This window comes from Phragmites australis, chromosome 9 (genome assembly GCF_958298935.1).
Source record: "Phragmites australis chromosome 9, lpPhrAust1.1, whole genome shotgun sequence".
Taxonomy (NCBI): Eukaryota; Viridiplantae; Streptophyta; class Magnoliopsida; order Poales; family Poaceae; genus Phragmites; species Phragmites australis.
In genome coordinates, this window is record NC_084929.1 from 32,996,243 (window position 1) to 33,020,106 (window position 23,864).

Below are 23,864 nucleotides of genomic sequence, written 5' to 3' on the forward strand. Positions count from 1 at the left end.
TCGAGCCGCGTCGAGACGGGAGAAAGCGAAAGCGAAACCGAGGAACCATTCTGCTGCGCAGAAAAAAACGAAGATAAAAGGACGCAAGTTGCAGCCCAACTTGGCAGCCGAACAACGGGAACTCGCCACCTGAACGCCAGCGCCCGCGCGGCCACACGTAAAAGCGACGGCATGCGCATGTCCACCCTCCCTTGCCGCGCGGCCGAGGTGGTGTGCCGAAACCGTGGTCGCGTCGCGTGGGCGAGGAACCTTTCAAAGGCGGGGGCAACTTGCGCACGGCGCACCAACGTCTGCAACGTGCCCCCCGCCCTCCCGCGGCCCTGGGCGGGGCAGAGCAAGTTGCGGCCGATGCAGCAGGGCCCGAAGCCGAAGCGCGCACCCGTTGTTTTGCTCTAATCCCACGGGCCACGGCGTTTCGCTTTCATGGCTCGGTAGGAGAGCTTTTTTCATTTATATATTTTTATTTTTTATATTTATAAAAATATATGTTTATTTTAAAATATTGCACAAGTATGCTACCATTCTTTGTTGAAAGGACTATAGTAAAGTGTTGTTTATCCAACAAGTAACATCTTATAAAACACACTATCGTAACGATTAAAAATTAAATACTCTAATTGACATAACGTCCACGACGATGCGACACCTTTATACCCGCAGAGCCCATAAAAAAAGGCTACACAACATGCTCTCACAACAGTATTTTTCGCTCGGGTTAATCACATGCATGAATGCATGCTTTTCAAGAAAAAAAAAGCTAGCATCTTTATTAATCACAATAGATCTGCATTAATCACATGCATCCATATAACAACATAACCTACACGTAACACGTTTACATGAACGTTACGTTGGTTAATATATTTAATTTTTAATCCTTACGTTGTGAGCCCTATAAGGTATCTGATCCTTACACTGTAAGCCCTATAAAATATCGTCTATTAGATGAATGACACATTTCTATTACTCTTCTAATAGATTAGGATAGTCTAGATATGGAGTATTTTAAAATGAACATATATTTTTATAAATATTAAAAAATAAAAATATATAAATAAAAAATTCCTCGTAGGATAAGCTTTCCGACTTGTCGTTCGTGGTCCTTGATCCGTAGCCGGACAAGGCTGCGTCGATGAATTGAGCAGACAACTATATACAATTCCAACGAGCAAATCTTACGGAATTCATCGCCGCGAATAATTTTGTGACTCAGACATTGGAGAGTCAACTGACACTTGCAATATAAATTTGCAAATCAAGTTCTGTTTATCAATTGACATTCTCAAAAAAAAGAGGGGAGAGCCAGGGGAAACTGGAGAGTACGTACACGACTTTGCCGAGCTTGCCTAACGGCATCGTCCTATGTTGTGTGCCGCTCACTGCGAACTCGGCCGGGACCAGGGCTTATCTTCGCAGTGGCTGCTCCCCTTCTTAGTTTTTACTCGATCTCCGGGGGGGGGGGGGGGGATGTTTCTCGTACCATGTCTACCTCACTGATGGTGGCATTGGCAAATCTGTGTTGATAGCCAGAATAAGAAGAGATCAGATAAATCCCTGCAAGCTGCAGTGGATCACTTTATGGCTGAACATATTAAGCACGTACAAAGTACACCAAACCGTGATGCATCACGAAACACCGAAGGCTTTCAGCCTATTACACTTGTATCTACATTGAATGGTAATCGGATACCATGGCTAATAACATATTACGCCCATGATTTTAGACCCAAAAAAAAAAACACGGGGAACACACGCCACACTTGCAGAATATTGCTGTATTCAGGCTTGCACCATATTTTGTTCATCCACAGAAGAATGATGCAATTTACGAAAATGCTAGAATTAAGGTTGCTTAATGAAGCTGTCCCGAATGGCGCGAGAGGCGCCTTTTTTGCCGTCGGCGAACGAGATGGCGTCTTGGGCTTGGAAGGCGCTGGCTACATCACCAGCTCCGACACCCACCCGAAGTCCGGCCCGTCGTCCTCGGTGACAGGAGGCAGCACCGGCGCTACCGGCGCCGACGACGCCGAGGCCTTCCTGATGCTGAGCTCCCGCATTGCGAGCATAAACTCTTCCATCTCCGCATCCGCGTCCGACTCATCGATGGGGTCGACCCAACTCTGTCGTTCCTCCACCGGCGACACCGGCGGCGACTCCCAGAGAGACGCCAGCGTCGACTTGGGCGAGAGCGACAGCGGCGAGTCCCCCTTGGGCGCGGCCCGGAGCTCACCCGCCGTGTGAGCGAAGAAGCAGACGTGGCGGCGGCAGGCCGTGCCCGTGCGGCACGGGCGCGTGCGGTACCGCAACGGGTGGAGCCACAGCTCGAACGTGCCATGCGCGAACGGGCACTTGTTCCCCTGCGGGCACGCGGCGCCCGGCCGGCGCCGGAAGTCCGGGCACGGCTCGCCCGTGTACGCCACGCGCCGCGGGTCCCGCCGCCGCGCGGCCTCGCCCGGGTGCGCGTAGGGGCACGCCGTCCAGTCGTGGCTCCGCGCCCGCGCGCAGCGCCGCACCTTGAACTCGTACATCATGAACTCGTCGTCCGCCTCGTCCTCGGCCTCGGCGTCCCCGTAGCCGTGCCCGGCGGAGAGGTACTCCCCCAGCGCCGCGAAGAGCTGCGGCGGGATCTCCACCGCCGCCGGATCGGCCCAGGACACGCCCAGCGCCGCGGAGTCGAGCACAAGGTGCTCGTAGTCGTGGTGGTGCTCACGGCTCACCATGCCTGCCTGTCCCCCTCGCTCAATTAACCGTGCTTTGAGGTGGCAGCGGCGGGGTGTGTGGCGCGCGGCTTTATAGGTCGCCGCGTGCGAGGCGGGATGGACGGACGCGCCGTTGGGTTGGGAGGGCGTGGCATGGGCGGTATTGAGTGCGCTCTTGGTCGCCGAGCTACATCGGGTCGGCGTGGCTGCGTGGGCTGTGGGTTTGGCGCGGGGCGGGGTACGTGGACGGGCGTGGACGCCGGTGCTGCATGTTGCCCGCCACGTCGCGAAGCGGTACGGAAGTTTTCTCGGCCGCTGGCCGACGGAAGTGGGCGCCTGTCTCTCCCTCTTCCTTTCTTTAGCTTTGCGGCTCATCTGGGGCGGTTCCGCTTGGAATCGTGCAATTGCTCAGGGGCAAGAACTTTCGGATAACTGGTGCAGCTGGTGTTCTTGTAAAAGGTGACAGCTTCTCTGAATCTAGGCATTTGATTTGGTTCTCATATCAGTGTGTGCTATCGTTATATTGAATTCCAGTTCTTTCTTCGCCAGTTCTTCTGGATCTATTCGTTCGAATCAGCGACTGAGAGTAAAGTCTAATGATTCATCTAATCAGCGTCGATGGGACAAACGCTCCAGTGTACATATAAAACCCTATATTCTCCTGTAACGTAACTTCTCTACGGATAAGCTTCGACTACTGAATGAAGAGATAGTGAGATCTACTTCAATATGGTTCTTCAGAGAACGAATATGGGACTTTTAGAAGAAGACACGCACCATTTTCCCATTTCTGGGAGCCGACTAGAAGTGTACTGCACTTCTGCTGCGAAGCACGGGACACGCGCACGCACACAAGAGCCTCGTTGTTGCATCAAGGCTCGTGTCAGTGCAGAGACAAGAGGCACTTGGACATTCCTCTCTTTAAAGCATTTACTTCCGTAAGTGATACTTCTTTTATACAAATGCACACGCGAACGCTACCGCTAACACGGGAAAACCCCGCGCGTGCACCCACGTTCGGGGAAACGTCGAACACGGGCGGGCGGGGCATTCGCTTATGCCCCACGGTTCCCTACTTTCAGATTCAGATAGATTGCCAGCTAAATTATATCCAGTCTTTTGAGAAGTTATTAAAAATGACTTTATGGACATGTTCAGGGATTTTCATAGAGCATAATTCTCTCTCTTCAATTTGAATTTGGGGGTGATGTATCATCCTATGTACCTCCTTCTTCCTAAGAAATGTAACACGCTGAAAATACAGGAGTATCATCTTATGTACCTCTTCAATGTTAGTTTTAAAATTTTCACTAAAGTTGTCACTAATCAAATAAATACAGTGGCTGAAAAAATAATCCGCCCTACGCAAATAACCTTTATGCTTGGTCACAATATAATAGAAGGATAATACTCCATGAGACCATCTATGAATTGCATAGGAAGAAGCAGAATGATGTGATACTAAAGATAGACTTTGAGAAGGTGTATGACAACGTGAAATGGTTCTTCCTCTGACAGACATCGAGAATGAAAGAATTTTCAGTAAAATGGTGTGATTGGATCCAAAATATTATGTCTGGGCAGCACGTAGGAATTAAGGTCAATAATGAGGTTGCACCTTATTTCCAAACCCTTAAAGGACTTAGACAGAGAGACCACTATCGTCTATACTCTTTAATATTGCGACAGATATACTAGCATTATTGGTATCAAGAGCTAAAGAGGATGGGCAAATCACTGAAGTTGTTCCACACTTGGTGGATGTTGGATTATCAATTTTGCAATACGCTGATGATATTATCATTTTTATGGATCATGACCTCAAAAAAGTTAAAAATATGAAGCTCCTGCTTTGTGTATTTGAACAACTCTCGAGTTTGAAGATAAACTTTTATAAGAGCAAACTTTCTGTTATAGCGAGGGCAAAGAATGGGAGACCAATATGCAAAATTATTCGAATATGATATTGGTCAACTACCCTTTAGATACATTGGTATTCCAATAATATATAGGAAACTAAGGAATAATGACTGGAAATGGGTTGAAGAAAGGTTTGAGAAGAAATTGAGTAACTGAAAAGGGAAACTTATGTCAGCAGGGGGCCAATTAGTGCTCATAAACTCAGTGTTAAGTTGTCTTTTATGAGATTCCCCGAGGTGTGCTTAAAAGATTGGATCTTCGATTCAGGTTTTTTTTTTTGCAAGGGAATAACCATAAAAAGAAATATAGACTAGCAAGATGGAATATCTTATGCCAGCCAAAAGACTAAGGAGGCCTTAGCATTATTGATCTCTCTGTCAAGAATATATGCCTCCTTAGTAAGTGAATTTTTCGGTTACTTAATGAGGACAGGATCTGGCAAAGAATGCTCAAAAATAAATATCTCGACGGTAAAACACTCACCCAAGTGAAAGGAAAAATCAAGTGATTCTCATTTTTGGTCAAGTGGTCATGAAAGTTAAAAATGAATTTCTCAAATGGAGTTCCTTCCAAATAAAAAATAGGTGTCAGACTAGATTCTGGAATAATAAATAGGTGGGTAATACTTCACTTAGTGTGCAATATTCGATACTATATAATATGGTGTAAAGGAAATAAGCTACAGTGACAGATATTATGCCATCCTTGCCGCTAAACCTCTCCTTCTGCAGATCAATTGTCGGGGATAAACTAATTGCTTGACAACATATAGTGTCACAAATAGCTTATGTACAATTATGTAACGAGCCAGACATTTTTAGGTGGGACATCTTTAGGTGGGACTTGCATGCGTATGGAATATTCTTAGTTCAATCTATATACAAGCAAATGATATCTTGACCCACCATTATTACTGTAAAATATCTATGAAAGCTTAAGATTAAGATTTTCTTATAGCATTTAGGTAAAGGTGTTCTTTTGACTAAGGATAATTTGATAAAAAGATATCGTGATGGAAACCTAAAGTGATATTTTTGAAACTATAATAGAGCCATTAATCACCTTTTCTTTGAATGCCACTTTGCTAGAATCTTATGACAAATTATTTCTATTCCCTTAGGTATTAAAAAGTCTAGCAGTACGAGCCGTATTATGGGTAGTTGACTAACAGAAAAAAAAGGTGAGAATAAAGGAAAAGATATTAGTGGGGGTAGCTACCATCTGTTGATTAATATGGCTATGTCAAAATAATATTGTGTTTAATTATACTTCTAATATATCTTTAATACAGACAATTTTTAAGGACCTATTGATTGCGTTTCTAAAAGTTATTACAAAAGAAGATCAAAGGGACGACATTTTGAAGACATGTCAAGCTTTGAAGGTGATGATCATGAAAATATTGATTAATTACATGATATATAGATAACTTTTATATCATCTTTTGTTTCACTTTACCTTCCGAATTTCTAATTATCCACGATAAAACTGTGTAATAATGAATAAAATGCTTTATACGTTGCAAAAGGCAAAAACTATATTCCATTATTAAAAAAGCGTCTACTTTTGTGCGCTTTTAAAGACATGTTTGTTTTATAGCCAAAACTTACCACGATTTACCACGTCTAAAATTAGTCAGGTTTGACCAGCTTAGATATTTGTTTGGTTCGTAACAAAATTTTATCTTTGCTGCTATGGTTCCACGTGTCAATGATTTAAAAAAATATGACAAAATTTCCTTAGATGTAATAAAATATGATAAAGATTTTGAACGACTAACCTTATGTGAGTGTGATAAATAGTAACTAGATTAGTATATAACTAAACAGATCCTTAATACGGACAGGGTTACAAACCTCCTCGCCAAGCCACTTGCATCAACTGACTTGGGAGTTTATGAGCTTCCCGTATGGACATTTTCGCCCGCAGTGAGCTGGGCCTTTCTCACCATCAGCAGCATTACCCTGCGTTCGTACGTCCGCAGCGTACCCTTTCTCTTTCGAGTTTGGAGCGAGAAATGCATGGACGGACCTGCGGCGTACGCCAATGAACCATGTTCCGTACGTCCATCGCGGAACCGCGCTCTCCACTTGCTCGAAGGCACGTTCCTGATTAAGAGGCCGGACGGCCTGCAGCGTCCGTGCGCGCGGGCGTGGCTGGTCCCCTGGAGCGGACATACAGCGATCCGCCCTTGTGCGTGAGGCGAGAGGCGCAGCAGCAACCCGCGGTTCGGCACACCGTGACGAAAACAGCGGCGGCGGGCCAGCCGCGCGTCCGCCGAGGAGGATAAGTATTGCCAGATGGGCGAGACGCGCGTGCGGGACAGACTCGCAGGATTTCCCATCCCGTGTGAAGACGCGCGGCGCGTGTGGTTTCTGTCAGGCTCAACTCAGGGCCCTCAAATTGCTCTATGGATACTGCGAGTCTTTAACCTCACCAATCATATTTTCTTCATTTTATTCCTTTTTCGATTCTCCTTATTATTCTTTTTATTTTTTTATCTTAAACAGTTTATTTTCGAAGAGATTCGTGAAGAAAAAGAAAAGAGAATCCAGTCCTAGAGTGAATGAATTTGAGAATCACTTCGTGACGGTAACCGTGAAAGAAAATCGTTAGAGCTCTGAAGGAAACCTTCGTGAAAAAAATTTAGACCCTAACAAAAATTGAGTGGGGATGGTCTTAGCCTTCACATTGGTGAATGGGCTATCCTGAATTCCATAATATAATCCATCGTGGTAAGAAAGTGCGGCGCCCATATTATCAAGGAAAATAAAAAGTGCCCCCAAGTACATACGCATTGCATTATTGGATATACACTGAGATTCATGTATATAGAAATCTGTTGTAGAATTTATCTTTTTCCTCAACTGCACGAATCTCAGCGCAAGTCAACAAAACAGTGTGTAATGGTGTATACCTTTAAGGGCAGAAAAACCGTGCCCCGTGCTGATTTTCTTGTCACATTGTTTTCTTTAGCCGGAATAGCTTTTGCTATTGCGATATGTGAATAATGTCCGAAAGCCCGAAAGGATAATGCAGGAGCACATGATTTGCAACGGACCAGACGTTGTACTGTGTATTATCAACAACCGTAAAATTTATCGAAAAATAAGACCAGCAGTCGAGTCTCCCACCAATGGATTGACTTGAATATTCGTGCTCGGATCGACGAGTTATTCTGGTTCTCCTGAGTCAACGAGTTTGCGGTTTAAGTTTACTTAGTCTCTGACCCTAAGAATTAAGGCACAGGTGGTACTGACGGTGGATAGGCCAGCAGCTTCTACTTCTTAGACAAGCTCCAGCTTTGATTTTTTTTCAGGGTGCTAGGAGGGGAGAGGGAGAAAATTCTCAGAGTGCTTCAGGCTAGAGCTTGGGTGCTGAGAAGCAACACCTTGCCGAGGTGCTTAATTTTGCACCCAGTGCTAGGAATAAAATAACGATTTGCATGCCTGTCATTTATTAGTGGGCCATTTAGGCCTCTTTTGGATTGCAGTTTTTTTTAATTCTATTTTTTTTGAAATTGAATTTGTTGGAGAAACGTTTCAGTCCGGAGATATTTAGACGGTGTATTATAATATTACTATAATTGTTATAGTATCTTAGTTATCACGTGATATGTGAAGTGGTGAAATGATAAAAATACCTCTATAGGCATATAATTGTAATATAATATCTTAGGAGCAGATCGGTAATTTCTTGCCTCTTCTCTCTATAAATATGCCCTCCAAAAACAGGAGAGGACCTCAATGATTTTTTCTCATTACTTTATCTCGCTCTCTCCTTTTCACTCACAGGCTCCATCTCCAAGCTTAAACCTCCTCTGATGAGTGGGGCTCTTGTTATATCTGTTCGGGGCACACACTTATGCCCTAACATCGTGCCGTCCATGGGGATGCGAATAAAGAGCCTTGCGGAAGGAGAAGGCGAGAGAAAGCACCAAGCGCCACGAGCAAGACGTCAGCGTGCAGGCTACCTTCAGCCCCGATGTGTCATCGCCACACGAGCATGCGCTTTTGATGCATACGCAACCATCATGCACGCTAGCCCGTACTTGGCTACACCTGCAACTGTGAGCCGGAGTACACCCTCGCCCACCCTTCGGAGAGAACGCGGGGGCCTCTCAGGCCACTCCAAACATGTCTGGGATAAAGGGGATACAGCTGCGAGCGCCACTCTGTGAGCACGACCCCATTGGCGTCTTGCGAGTGAAGAACCCACGCTTGCATCGGCCCAGGCGAGTGTGAACGATGACTGTGGCGTGCTGCGAGCTACTCTCGAGATCGTCCGGAGGCAAAGCACGTATGAGTGTGGTTCCCCCATGCCCCTTAGGCCTTGAGCGAAGGCTAACCCATGTGAGAGCAAAATCAAAGGTAAAACCCATACGAACCTCCACGCACAAGGTAAGTGCATGCACCCATTTATTGCGCAGCAATTATATATACCTATTCATTACTAGTGTCAGCTGGTGGTCAGTTGGATCTGCAAGTGGACTAGCTAGTACTCCGGCTAATATTTTCATCCTTATGTGCGATTCTTTGGGCAAGTGTCCACTACACCTAGTCGTTGTCAGCTTTAGGGTATTGAAAACCTTCGTTTATTAACACCAAAGATCTGCATCCAAGCTAGAAAGATATGGTGAAAAATAGAGTAAACCCGTTTAAATACCACAAGATAAAGTTATAAATGCTCCATCGTGCATGTAGTGATAGAGATAGAGCAGATAGCCAGTAAAAAAATAAACTATCCCACCTGATGCACACACTATCCACATTAGAGCATGGCGTTGCAACATTTGACAAAAGCTTTTACGTTCACACCATGACCTATGGATATTTACTCACATGGTGTAAGAAATAGCAGTATATTTTATTTACCATATGCCAAAGAAATAGTAGCATGCATGTGAACAGTATGGGAGGATAGCTCTTAACTTTTGTGGTACCCATGCTTTCTTGCTGCTAGCAAGCTTATCGTGTGTCGGCATGTCAGAATATTTAAGGCACGTTTATTGTGGCCACTACCTCCTATGGATTGTCGTAGTACCATATGCATATTCTAACAAATGCACGCAACTAGCCGAGGGCGACCTTGAGCGTGTGCTTAGCTTTCATATATCCTTGAGTCGCGTCAGCATGCTGTCCGTCGGGCCGCTCCAGAGGCCAAGCGCTCCGTGCCATCTCCACAGACCACGTTAGAGGACGAGCGCTCTGAGATACCTCCATGCACCGCGATGCCTCCATGGCCTCTGCTTCTCCGCACCTCCACACACGAAGCCGTCGAGCGGGAGCCTCCCTAAGCCACTACGCCGGAGCCTGGCCGGACCAGAGCCTCCCCCATATTCCAGAGCCTCGCCATACTTCAGCCTCAACGGGCTCCAGCCTCGCCGACCTCCGGCACCTCCATGCCTCTCCATACTCCGGAGCCTCGCTGGAGACCTTCCGCTTGCTGGACCACCTCCGTGCTCACTGCCGGAGCCCTCCACAGTCATTGTTGGGTCAGGCACCAAACAGGGAGCACACGCAAGCATTGAAGAGAAGGTAACACTCAGACTCAACGCGAACACACACGCGAGCACATTCACACAGAGAAGAAAGCTAGAACTGCTCACACCATATAAGCTCACAAACTGAATACAGATGACAGTAACACCTCACAGTCAAAGCTCTGTCTACCTTTCGTAACCCACTATGCTCTACGACTGGAGTCTGTCCGCCTCGCTATTGGTGGAGCACATCTCTAGCCACCGGAGCCTCCAATCCATGCCTACTCTGGCCTCCGGACTCTCTGGCCACGACTACACCGGAGCCTTCAAGCCGTGCCTACTCCGGCCTCCGGTGTCTCCATCCATGACTACACCGGAGCCTCCAAGACGCGCCTACTCTGACCTCCGGAGTCTCCGGCCATGACAATATTGGAGCGTCCAAGCTGCACCTACTTTGGCCTCCGGAGTCTCCAGCCACGACTTCATTGGAGTCTCCAAGCCACGCCTACTCTAGCTTATGGAGTCTCCAGCTACGACTGCATCGAAGCCCCCAGCCGCGTCACTCTGGCATCGCCTACACTGGCTGTGATGCCTCTATCCATGCCACTCCAACGTCACCTACACTAGCTCCAAAGCCTCCGACTGCTCCTCTCCAGCATCGCCTACGCTGGCTCTGATGCCTCCGATCGTGCCACTCTGGAGTCGCCTGCACCAGCCTCCGAAGTCCCCACCCTCTCCACTCTAGCGTCACCTACACCGGCTCTAAAGCCTCCGACTGCGGCCGGGCCTCCTCCAGCTCGTTGCCATGCAAGAGACCTCCTCCAAGCCCCTACCGCGTCGGAGGCTTCCTCCGGCTTTGGACACCACTGTGCCAAAGTCGGAGCTCTGACCCACTTCACCGGAGGCCACGCGTACTCACCGGAGGCTAGACAGTGCTTCGGGTGTCTGCGTTGGAGGCCAGGCTACCCTCCGACCAACTCTCCGCTGGAGGATGAGCTTCACATGGCGGAAACCCCTCCGCGCACCTCACCGAAGGCCTTCTGTGCTCCCATCGGAGGCCTCACTCGGAGGCCACTCACCCAGATCCAAGATCCCCACCGGAGCTTCACGTCCTTGCCCCGGGCGCTGATGTATTAGACCGGCTAATGTTTGTTTCTTGCTAGCCTTCATCAGTTCACTTAGCTTCCCCGTGCATACACGTTCCGCGGGGTTCTGAGCTGCTCGCCAGAGGAGGTGCTCCGACCATATTCCATGTCGAGGGTCAAGCTCCTCGCCAAGAGCCTCACTCCGGCCACCCGCCTTGACAGAGGCTGTGCTCCGACCGCCACCCTCCGCGCTCATCGGTCGAGAAAACCCATCTCCTCAGGCTGCGCCAGTTGCCGCAGGAGCTCGAACGAGCTAGCTTGCCCCTGCAACTTATGAGCAGCAATATGAGTTAGCATCCTAGGCCGCATAGGGCAGGTTGGCTACATTCATAACCAAAATAATAAAGTATGTGCTAGACCACCAGCGCATAGTCTTTACATGTATTCCTTTGCAAGGTACGTGTTACCCTGCTAGTTCATATTGTTTGCATGCATATCCTTTACTAGGTAGTACTGGTGCATGGTCATACCCATCGCAGGCTAAAAAATCCAGCGATCGACCAACATGTGCTAGGCGTCTGAGCGCAGCATGTGTATTTAATGCTTAGCAGACATGCACTCTTTTCCTCACACATAAAAGGAGTAGGGCATTAGGCCACGAAAGCCACGCATGTGTGCAGCTCTTGCTTTTTGTGATATATGCATGTATGCGTGCACAACTTTCTCTATTTTTTAGGAGCCAGAAGCAGGACCTTGAGTGGACCTAGGAGCAAGGAGTGGTTGAGACCCAGCTTCGCAAGAATGGTGGACCCCCTCTAGGCGTGCGCAAGCTCCTCCGGACTCGCTGCCTCCGCTTCTAGCTCGGCAGGACTCTGGCCGTGTGCACCTGAGGTAACGCGCCTGAACTCCTACTAATCACTAGGTACGCCCCACCACTGCCACGTCAAATTCAGCATCGTTGTTTACTTACAACATGTACATAGCATTCTACTGCAATTAGCTATTCACTAGCAACAGTAAAACATCAAAGCTTAAAGTTATACCTTAGTCTAGCATGTGCTAAGAATAGCCATCTGACCTAGTAATAATTTATGATGCAACTAGCTATTCGCTGACAACAATAGACTATTAAGCTTAAGCCATATATCTGTTTGACAATAGACAGTAAAACCTAAGTTATATTTCTGTTCACAGTAGACAGCAAAACTTGAGTCATATCTCTATTCATAGTAGACAACAAAACTTAAGTTATATCTTATTTTGGCATGTGCTAAAAATAGCCGTCCGACCTAGTCATAACTTATACTACAACTAGCTCTTTACCGATAACAGTGAGGTACCAAACTTACCTTAAGTTATGCCTTTGCTCAAACAGTGTATAGACATGAAAACTCTCCTCATCGATAGCATAGCCTTGGTGATGGAGATGCATTAAAAACCTCCACACGAGGAGATGTCTTAAAAATCTCCTCACCGATAGTATAGCCTCGGTGGCGGAGAGGTCTGTGCCAGAGAGGTGTAAAACCCTCTGGCATCTTGAAGCCAAAGCCTCCATACCAAAGAGGTTCAAAACCCTCTAATATCTTGAAGGCAAAGCCTCCATGCCAGATCAGCATTGGACTCTCTGTCATCTTGAAAGCCTAACTAGCCTCCATGACGGCTGCGGCATGCACCCTCCGGCATCTTGAAAGCAAAGCACCTGTGCCGGATTAGCATTGAACCCTCTGTTATCTTGAAGGCCTAGCTAGCCTCCGTGACGGCTGCGGCATGCACCCTCCGGCATCTTGAAGGTAAAATCTCAGTGCCGGATCAATATTGGACCCTCTATCATTTTGAAGGCCTAGCTAGCCTCCGTGACGGCTGCGGCATGCACCCTCCAACATCTTGAAGGCCTAGCCTTCATGCCAGATCAGAATTGGACCCTCCATCATCTTGAAGGCCTAGCCAGCATTTGTGACAGTTGTGATATGCACCCCCCAGTATCTTGAAGGACTAGCCTTCATGCTGGACCCGCGAGGGCCCTAGGGCATCTTGAAGGCCTAGCCTTCGTGCCGGAGAGGTCTAACACCTTATGCTCCAAAAAATATGTAGGTCAAGACAAATCACTAGCTAACGTAGAATTTAGATTTCCCCCAACCAACGCAACTAAGCACCCCTAAAAAATCGCACCCTCCAGCTGCTAGCGGCCGCAAAGTGCGAGGGGGCTGGGAAACGGGAGACATACGAAGCGTTGGTACAACCAAAGTTAAAAGGTGAAAGTCAACATAGTACAACTTCATTCATACATCATACATACATATATACATATACACATACATTCATACATCATACATACATGAGTACATAGGCATACGCGTGGTACAACCGCCTTAAAAACTTTCCTGCCTCGGCTAAAGCCATGGCATTAGCGCTAATAGAACACGCTCTCTGCCTGCTCACGACCGAAAAGCGAGAGGGGCTGGGGAGTTAGGGAGTCAAAAGGCTTTGTCGATTCTGCATAAGTTATAGAATTTTGTTATTTCCTATCAGAACATTTTATGTTCGAAACCCTCCAGTACCTTGAAGGTAAAACACTCCGTGCAGGAGAGGTAATTATTCTTCAAACAATTATAGGAACAATGTAAGAAACGAAATTCCAACAAACTTAAGTGCGACTCATAATATGTTGGCTCCGGACAGCCCCACGCTGCCCCAGCCTCGCCGTCGACTCTGCCTTTGGCTTCCGCCACCAAATGCTCCGGACGGCTCTGCCCCATCACGCCCCTCAACCTCGCCATCGACTCCACCTCCGGCATCCACTACTGAGGGGGTAGTGGGCTGCCTCCGCCTTCCATTGCTGAGGGGGTAGCGGGCTGCCTCAGCCTCGTCGTCTCTCCACCCCCGCCCTCTGCTGCCGAGGGCTCCGGACGGCTCTGCCCCGTCATGCTCCTCAGCCCCGCCGTTGACTCCACCTCCAGCATCCACCGCTGAGGGGGTAGCGGGCCACCTCTAGCTTCCTCTGCTGAGGGGGAAGTGGGCTACCTCAGTCTCGCCGTCTATTCCGCCCCTGGCTTCCGCCACCGAGGGCTTTGGATTGCTATGCCCCGTCACACCTCTTAGCCTCGCCGTCGACTCCACCTCCGGCATCCACCGTTGAGGGGGTAGCGGGCCGCCTCCAGCTTCCATCGTTGTGGGGGTAGCGGGCTGCCTCAACCTTGCCGTCTACTCTACCCCCGGCTTCCATCGCTGAGGGCTCTGGATGGCTCAGCCTCGTCACGCCTCTCAGCCTCGCCGTCGACTCCACCTCCGGCATCCATCGCTGAGGGGGTAGCGGGCTGCCTCAGCCTCACCGATGACTCTTCCTCCGGCTTCCACCGCTGAGGGGGTAGTGGGCTGCCTCAGCCTCGCCGTTTACTCAGCCCCTGGCTTCCACCGCCGAGGGCTCCAGACGGCTCTGCTTCGGTCATATCCCTCAGCCTCACCGTTGACTCCACCTCTGGCATCCACCGCTGAGGGAGGAGCAGGCTGCCTTAGCCTTGCCATCGACTCCGCCTCCAGCTTCCGCCACCGAGGGCTCTAGATGACTCTGCCTCCGTCACGCCCCTCAGCTCTGCCGACAACTCCACCCTCTACTTCACCGCAACACTCTGGCCGGTCTAACCTCCGTCGAGCATTGTCATGAGCTCCGAACCATGTCACCTCCATCAAACCTCATTGTCGCCGCTTGCAGCCATTACCGAGAGGTTTTACAAGGATGAGAAGTTGTTCGAGGTATCCTAACACCTAGGTGGCTGGAGCTAGTTTTCTGATCATCCGCTCATCCCTCATAACCTCAAAGCCGTAGATGAGGGAATACTGTTGGGGGAATGCCTTAGCCTGAAGATATTTAGATGGTGCACTGTTGTATTATTACATCACGTGGTATGTGAAGGGGTGAAATTCTAAAAGTACCCCTCTAGGTATATGATTATAACATAATATCTTAGAGGTAGACAAGTAATTTTCTCTGCCCCTTCTCTCTATAAATATGCTCTCCAAGGGCAGGAGAGGGAGAACCCCAGTGATTTTTCCCTATTATATAAATAATATTTCTCTCACTCTCTCCTTTCCACTCACAAGCTCCGTCTTCAAGCTTAAACCTTCTCTTATGAGTGGGGCTCTTGACGTATCCGTTCGGGGCACACGCTCGTGCCCCCAACAGAACTGATTCCTGCGAAATTCATTTACGATTCCTGTAAAATTCTTATTTTGAGTTCAAAGAAGCTCTTAAAATGAGCTTTTGCAACTAGCTGTGGTGGGGAAAGTTGGGTTTAGGTAGGGCTTTTTTTTCGGGTGGGATTTAGCTTAGAACCGCTCGGTGGAGCTTATACGTTGGAGCAATCTGAGCCTGATTCCATATGGGCGATGTGTCCTCCTTACCAATTCTTAGAACGAATGTACGCTGGAGCTGCTCTTATGATTATGACATACCTCTTTCAATAGCATCTACCACTTTAGATATTATACTTTACTTGAGGCGGCAAAAGGGATTTAGGAAACTAAAAGATAATTATTGATAGTATAATACTCTAGAAGAAAAATGCTCTTCTTTCACCGAAGGCTTTCCTTAGATGACTAATTTGACTTTTCTTACATAGAAACTGGTGAAACTACCTTTCTTAAACCTGCTTTGCTAAGCTTTTGTTTAGAAACTCTAACTAGTCCTTTTTTTTTTCAAGTATCTCCGTAAGGTATCCTATCTATTACTACTTGTATTGTAAGAACTATTAGACCCTTTAGACTGGAAAAAAAATCCTATAAGACTTGATTTCATATGTTTAAAGACTATACTCAATTTATGATATGATATGTAGCATAAGTTGCTATAAAATGTACTGAGGAGTCATAGAAAATTATGGATAAAAAACAAATAAAAAATAAAATAGCACATGTCACATCATAAATTAAATCAAGTCCTTAAATACACGAGATCAAGTCTTATAGAATTATTTTGAGCAATATCTATCTTGCAACCGAACGAAAAGTACTTCTACTCCTAATAAGCAAATTCGCTATTTTCATACTCAAGGGCAAGTTAAGTTCAAAATTGAAATGGCAAGAGGTTGTGCCTATATATGTAGCCGTTAAGAGTAACCCTATTGTGCATTCAATTTTGCACAGAAAAATGGTTGACGTGGAATATGGTTCGCCAGCTCTAATGCTGTGTTCGATATAAAAAAGACAGTTTGCTATGTTCTATCATAAAAATTGTAAAAATTAAAAAATATTATTAGTGTGAGGATGACATGTGTGTCCTGTGTATCGTTCTGAAACATTCATGTCATCTTTACACCGATATTATTTTCTAATATAGACACTTTTACGATAGTATCTACATAATTTTATCAAAACAAAATATTATGTCCAATAAATGGGCCCAAAGGTAATATTAAAAGTGGCAGTTCTTTATTCACTCTTCTCTCTCATTGGGGTCTATTTGTTAGAGTTTTCTCTAATTTAAATTATTATTTTCTAAGTAAGTGGTTATGTGGTTAAAAGTAATTCTTTGAATTAAATTATATAGCAAGAGTAATTTTGTGAGAAAATGAATCAGCGGAAATAGATTTTTTCAACTCACAACATCTATTTTATTTTAGTAAATCACTACTATAAAATTAATCTTGAACCTAAAAACTAGAAAAATAGAGCTCTTCCTAATTTAGGCGAAAGAGCTCTAGACTAGCTCCATCACTTAGGAGGAGCTCCTAATTTTACTAAACCAACTCTATCTCTCCGGTCGAAACTGCTCGCAGTGCGCTGCCGCCAGCAGTCCCGTCACCGCCCATCACTCCCACTGCTGGCCCGCCCTATCGCCGCCGTAGCGCTGCCCCCACGCTCCCGCCACCTCAGCCCGACGAGGCCGCGCGCTGCAGTGGTCTTCCCTGATACCCCCCACCATCGCCCCGCAGCTGCTAGGTTGGAGGGAGAGGCGAAGGAGAAGCCATCCGTGGAGGGGCTTGGGGCAGAGGAGATGTTGTGAAGGAGGGGCATGGGTTGAGGAGACTCGAGGCCGTCGCCGCTGCCGAGAATGGCATCCAGGCGGAAGAGGATGTGCCGTGCTCCATCACTTATGATCAGCACCGATCCGGCAGGGATTTCGACATTATTCCGGCGGGGAGTGATTCCCGCGGTGGGATGCTCGATCCATAGGCCGTGCGTTTTCGGCTGTGGGGAGCTTGAACCACGAGAGCATCGCTAGGGCAGGGTCTTTCCGATGGGAAGTGCCCAGTTTTTTTTATTCCCAGAGGTCGAATCGAGTTCAAGTCGAGGCAAATTAAGAGTTCTGTTGGGTTCCATCTCCCCTATCGTGACCAAACGGATAGAATCTAAAAAAAATCTTGGTTTTCTATACCTACCGTTGCAGTTTGATCTGATGAGGCGTAAATATACTGTCTAATTTTAGTTCTGTAGTAAAATTCAATTCGAGTTTCAACCCATAGCTTGATCCGGTGCGCATACTTTTATATTAGTGAGCCTATTTATTAGTATTATAAAATTATTTTTATATAAACAAAAAATCACAATTTAACTCTGATATTCGTTCATATAAATTTAGATCCAATCAATCAAATAAAAACTCAGCTCAGCTCAATCTATTAAACAAATATAACTAACTAAACGCTTTTATTTTTAACAAATATAATTTTATTTAATCTATTTATATAATATAGCTCAATTAAACCTCACATGGAGAACCAAACACACCCCGCACCCTAAGATTAGCTGCTCTAGTGCATAAAGCGAAATGTGGTGCTCTCTCAGTTTGTTTTGGGATCACACTGGAGCGAGGAAGAAATCAAGAGTCTGATGATATCGACAACATTGTTAATCCCATTCGTAGGTGGCTACCATGTAGCAACAATAAAAAAAATGTGATATGGATGGTTCACGACGAACTATGGAGGTGGGATGTTAATCACTGTAGAATCAAGGCCGGCCATGGGGCAAGGTGGGCGGGGCAACCGCCCTAGGCACCAAATCCAGGGTCTCCAACTACAAGTATATGTAGGGATGGAAACGGATCGAATACGCATGGAATCGAATTCGGATAGTACGATTTATCACATTTTAATCCGAATGCGAATACGAATACGAATCGGATAGTTCGAATACGAATCTGCATTCGGATATCTACTCGATCTTCAAAATTCAGGTCAAAAATTTAAATTTTTGAAAAAAATTGACTGAAATTTGTTCTAATTTGATTGGGCTGGAATTTTAGAAATTTTGTTCAAAATTAATGTTGGAAATTTAAATTTTTGATCAAATTTAACTGAAAAATTTGTTCCAATTTGATTGGGTTGGAATTTCATTCATATCTGAAATTTCTAAAACTTTAGCAAAATTTGGTTCCTAGTTGGCGGATACGGATACGAATCGGATATATCTCGAATTCGGATATCCACATTTGAATCCGAATCTCGAAAACGAATTCGGATATATCCATTTTAGTATCAATTTCAGAAACGAATACGGATACGGATATCCATATTCGTATTTTAACTTAAGTTTGTATACTGCACAATCTATTAGCAAATAGCAATAAAATCTAAGTGAGCATCTAAATCTATAAATTTCTCTAACCAGACCATAGATGAAGGATTGTTTCTAAGTTAACGAAGCATCACGCGCAAGCTTGATCGTGCGGTATTGCAGTTATGCCATCATTGACCCTAGTCAAATTGACCCTAATTTCCAGAAGCAGCAGCGATCACAATCTTTGCCCATTCCCCTCCCCTCCTCTTGGTCTCTCCATGTTTTCATCCAAAACGATATGCCAGCATCAGCTTACCTGATCCTCCTCCTCCCGAAGCTCAAGATCGATTGTCCAAAATTGACAAAAGCCTAATCCCCAACCTCGACCACGGTAAGCTATTGTTCGCCCGTTTCCCTCCCTTCTTCTCCTCTTGATCATCAGCAGGTATGGTCCCCGTGCTTAATCGAATTAAGGGCTAATCCACAACTGGATGATTTCGTTTATTTGGTTTAATTATTTTACAACTTTGCACTAGTTGTCAATTATTGATGACTTTTTTATTTTAATTTTCAGTACTATTTATACCTAATTATTATTGTGTGATAATATTGCATCTAGAAAGCATGTACCTAACAGGAAAAAAGGAAAGAATAAAAGAAACGAGTTGATAAGTAACATAAAGAATACCTTGACAATTTTTCAATGCATATAATATTGTATTTATAATTGATATATAAATATTTTGATGTTTATGTTTAATAGGGACCCTTATTTTAGTTTCGCCTCGGGCCACCAAAATCTTAGGACCGACCCTATGGAGAATCGATAAGGTTAAATTATGGGTCTATCGACTCAACAATCAAGTGTTTCTAGATTGTTGGGTGCTTGATTGATGACTCACTTCACCTCGTTGGCGTCTTCTACTATATCGGTGAGCCCATGCCCCTGTATACACATTTATCCATAACTCTAGTGGATTTCTTCTTTGTGCCCTCTCCTTTGTCCCACTGGCCTTCCTTGTCTCCGGAGAGCCATCCGACATCGTGCTAACCCATCAAGTCGTGACATCCTCATCCTGACACTACCGAAGTGACTGTCCTTTACCTCCTGTGGGCGGTGACATAACCACTGCCCTGCTCTTGCATCCGCCATCTCTGCCAGGCTACCCCTAACACCAGCAGCCTTCCTTCTAAGTCTGCTGCTCACCCCGATGAAAAATCCATCCCCAACCCTGAAAAACTAATCCTAAGCTCGTCGGAGACTCACCAGAGTTGGAGACGAAGCAACTATTGGGATATGGGCCTAGCCCATCTATTTTTGAGAATAATTTCCAACAATTCACAAAGGCCCATTAAAAATTTAGAGGTGTTGAGTTTATTCCCATATTAGTAGTGGAGGTAGAGAGAGATTAGCTTATAAAGAGTTATGTCATCAATTCTTTTACCACATGTGGATAAAAGGACTAAAAGACCTCATATGCGTGTTCGCTTGCCTCGTTGTGCCTCGTCACCACAAAAGGATATACACGGATAGGGTTTTGCCTTTTGCTCTCTGTTGTGTTGCCATAAGTAGTTTACTTCATCACACTGTGGCGGCATGCACTAGCAATTGGGAGAGCATGTCTCCAGAACCCGTCGTACCTGCAGCAATATGATGCGAAGCTATTCCTCCCCTTACGATCCTACAGCACTTTGCATGACTACTCGCGATATGTTTCTTCTTCACCATCGGCTGCACACGATTGCATCCTGTTCATTAGCACCTTTTACACGAGCTTCTACGTCTCTCACTACCGATCGATACATTCATTATGATCAATTTTTATTTAGTCATTTTTGTCATGCTGATGTTTTTGTTAGCGAGAACTTTCGAGAGTTACAAGTGTAGTTTAGTTACATACATGTCCACTTTGTATTATTGCTATTTCATGATGTTAGTCTACAGTTTATGCTTATGATTTACTTATGAATTAAATTAATCTAAAAGTACGTATTTTTCCAACAGCAGCCGAGTGCAAATGATGGCATTGACCTAGCGGCCAAAGAAATCCAGCGCTGGAGCCGGCTAAAACGCTCCAGCAGGTTACAGTTTTTTCATAAACTACAGCGTTAGAGGTGATGTTAGGGGTGAATTGAAATGGACAGTTTTTTGGTTGAGTGATATAAACACTCCTTAAAATAGGACAAAAACACTAGAAATCGTTAAGTGCAGAGTAATTAAAGGCTATTTTGATGGAGGATTTGAAGCAAAATCGCTAGAAATAAATTCAAGTTTGAGGCAAACCATAAAATTCTCGGAGCAGTCGTCCTCATTAAAAGGAAAAATTCAAGATTTGCCATCCTTATGGGGTGGATGGCAAATTTTTTATCACCTTAAACCACCTGTCAGTAATTAAGATGATGGTGGCAAAAAGTAAATGACCCTCGTTAGAACGGGGATCTGTGAATGCCCTAGTCAGGTAAATGACCCATCCTCTTGAGAGGCCCTAGTCCGAACTGGCTTCGAACAAGCTTAGTCCATGAGCAGATAAGGCGCGCGCCACGCCCACCACACACACACACAACGCGTCCCAAGTAAACCCCATCGACGGGCATGGGAGCTCTACCCGTCGCCCACAAGCTCGCTCTCACATCCCCCTTCCTCCCGCGCCACCGCAGGCCCCGCCCCACCGCCCGCAGCTGGCGCCGGCGACATGGAGCGGTGGTGGCGTACATGGAGCCTAATCCAAACTCCCCGGCGTCCATCGCGGGGCGCCTCATCGGTGCCTTCCCCGTGGTGGGCCTCGTGGCGCGCATACTAAGCGACGAGGGCGGCGTCGGCGGCGACATCATCGACTTCGCCGAGTTCCGCCGCCGCGTCAGCAAGAAGTGCACCGTCATGGACTCGCAGGCCTTCTACGATTTCAACGAACGCCGCGGCAAGGTACCCGCACGACTCATCCGGCTGTGCAAAACTTTCGAGTAAAAGAGAGATCTTTACATCGCGTCGTTGGGCAGCCAGGAGACCCCTTCTACGTTTTGCTGTGCTGCTGGCTGGCTGCCGTCGGCGGCGGGCTGCTGAAAACAGAGGAGATTTTGGAAGGCGTGGCGCGGCTCCGCATCTCCAACGACATCGAGTTTGAGGAGGAGACATTTATCGACATGATGAGGGCGGCAAAGGAGGTAAGCGGCTTTCTGCAATATTCCTCAGCATTGTAAATTTGCAATGGCCTGGTAGAATTATGGGAAGTTTCAGTTCGCCCCTGAGAGAACATGAACTGTATGCAGAAAAGAGCAAAGCTGAAGGCTCCAACTCCGCAGATACCGATGGAAGCGCGGGCAGAGAAGGCCCTCGAAGCCATCTACATCTGCTGCTTCTGGCAGGACATGGTCGAGGAAGAGGACGAGAAGCTCCTGTGCACGATACTGAACGCGGTCTTCCCGTCGGTCGGGAGGCCGACGGTCGAGAGGATGGTGTCTGCCATGGCGGAGCAGGTGGCCTCCGGCGAGAGGAAGCGGGACGTCAAGAACGTGTCGAAGGAAGTGGTGCAGCGGCAGCTCAAGGACCTTGAGTTTTTGAAACAGAACAAGCTGGACTAGTGACGAGCAGGACATTTTTTTGTCGAACAGATGGTTTTTACAGTCCAGGAAAAACAAATCATGCGGCGTGCTTGGCCGTAGTTCAGTCAGGTATTGAGGTTCGTAATTGCAGGAAGCCAGGAACGAAGCAGATGCAGGGTGGTTTTGATCATAGGTGTGCTAGGACGAATCAGCCATGACAGCAGACATTGCAACACAGTTTACACAGTTGAATCAATATTGCGGTCACTGTCTTCTAAGATAAAGTTGTGAGTCTTGTGACACATTCGGAAAAAAAAATTGTACTTTTTAATGCTCCATGTGTTGTGTTTTTTCAATCATCAGCTCAAGTGAACAATGCAAATCACGGACCATCGGTTTAAGAGTGCAAAAGGTTAATCCAGAGCAAAATCCAGCAGGTGATTATATGTTGCATAGAAAAAGCTCGTGCTTGTGCGGTGCCCTTGTCGTTCTGATCTCCCTGAAACGCTTGCACCTCCTCTCGTCGGTTTGGTCTCTTCCCCCTGAACGGGCCTGTAGGGATCTAGGCGTCTTGGTGTTGATTTTTTGGATGGTACAAGTTGGTGAATGTACAAGATATTAGTTAGAGTGGTGAATAGACGTTCCTATAAAATAAAAAAAATTTGCAGCGGATTAACATAATTCGAATATTCTAGGTTTAATTCAAAACTTTCAGGTTTCAAAAGTTCCGAGCTCAACTCGGATATTCTGGTTGGAACACAAAATTAAAAATTAAGAACACATAAGCAAGTCTAGATGATTCTTAGTGTTACCACAAGTTCCAAAGAATGTGTAGAGGTTTTTTTTAACGGAACACCTGCAGCTGCAAACTCATAAACACGTAGATCAGTCAAATCACTCAAAAGTCAACTAGAACAAGAATGAACACAAGAATGCAAAGGAGACACGAATTTATTTCGCGAAGTTCGGATCTAAATATCTTATGTCTCCGTTGAGATGCTTACAAAGAGTCGGATTTCTTTCAACCCTTGTCCTCACCAAACGAGCACTAAGATCGAATTTGGGCTTACTCAATTGTCCTCTTCCCTTGCGGAGGCGAGAATAATCTTCACGCACATCTCATGATGCCCCACAATCTTGGGTGCTCATCGAGCGACGCTTAGTCGTCTAGGAGGATAAACCTCCAATAGTAACCAATGCGGCTCGATCGGCTTAACGATGAATTCAAATGCTCAAAGATTTGAATATGGCTCACTAGCACTTAATCTCTTGCTCCCACACTCACACCCAAGAGTATCACATAGAATCGTGATAACTCTACAGAAACATGTAATTTTAGCCCTAAGATCTAAAATAAAGACCAAGTCATACAGCAAAGGAATTTATTTCTAATATTTTAAAAATTTAGATTTAATAGGAATTACATAATCTCTTAGAAGATTGTCATTGTCAAAGCTGTTTAAATGAGTAACAATTTCAATAGTATTATGCACTACTAAAAAAGATATTAGATAATAAACTCACAGTTGAATCATAAAAAAATTCAAAAAACTCTAGTATCCTTTCGAAAACATACCAATGCGCTTATGTGAGTAAAGTTTGACCCATGCTCATGATATAGTGTATGGATAAATAGACCAAATG

At 46.0% G+C, this 23,864-nt stretch overlaps 2 protein-coding genes across 2 annotated transcripts; one reads left to right on the forward strand and one right to left on the reverse strand.

Annotated features, from left to right (window-relative positions):
• Positions 1-1,562: 1,562 nt before the first annotated feature.
• Positions 1,563-3,125, reverse strand: LOC133929267 (zinc finger CCCH domain-containing protein 37-like). The gene has a single exon (XM_062375960.1). It carries the CDS (start codon positions 3,072-3,074, stop codon positions 1,938-1,940), a length of 1,137 nt encoding a protein of 378 aa, XP_062231944.1. The 5' UTR covers positions 3,075-3,125; the 3' UTR covers positions 1,563-1,937.
• Positions 3,126-21,175: 18,050 nt separating this feature from the next.
• On the forward strand, positions 21,176-22,623 carry LOC133929268 (photosystem I assembly factor PSA3, chloroplastic-like). The gene is made up of 3 exons (XM_062375961.1): positions 21,176-21,603; positions 21,678-21,842; positions 21,948-22,623. Exons 1-3 carry the CDS (start codon positions 21,274-21,276, stop codon positions 22,257-22,259), a joined length of 807 nt encoding a protein of 268 aa, XP_062231945.1. The 5' UTR covers positions 21,176-21,273; the 3' UTR covers positions 22,260-22,623.
• The last annotated feature ends 1,241 nt before the right edge of the window (positions 22,624-23,864 follow it).

What these genes read in the sequence shown, in the direction of transcription:
- LOC133929267 (XM_062375960.1), bottom strand. Translation starts at nt 3,074, where the DNA reads ATGAGCCGCAAAGCTAAAGAAAGGAAGAGGGAGAGACAGGCGCCCACT.
- LOC133929268 (XM_062375961.1), top strand. Translation starts at nt 21,274, where the DNA reads ATGGGAGCTCTACCCGTCGCCCACAAGCTCGCTCTCACATCCCCCTTC. An exon ending in TCAACGAACGCCGCGGCAAG is followed by an intron (nt 21,604 to 21,677) that starts GTACCCGCACGA and finishes GTCGTTGGGCAG; the next exon opens with CCAGGAGACCCCTTCTACGT. An exon ending in TGATGAGGGCGGCAAAGGAG is followed by an intron (nt 21,843 to 21,947) that starts GTAAGCGGCTTT and finishes AACTGTATGCAG; the next exon opens with AAAAGAGCAAAGCTGAAGGC.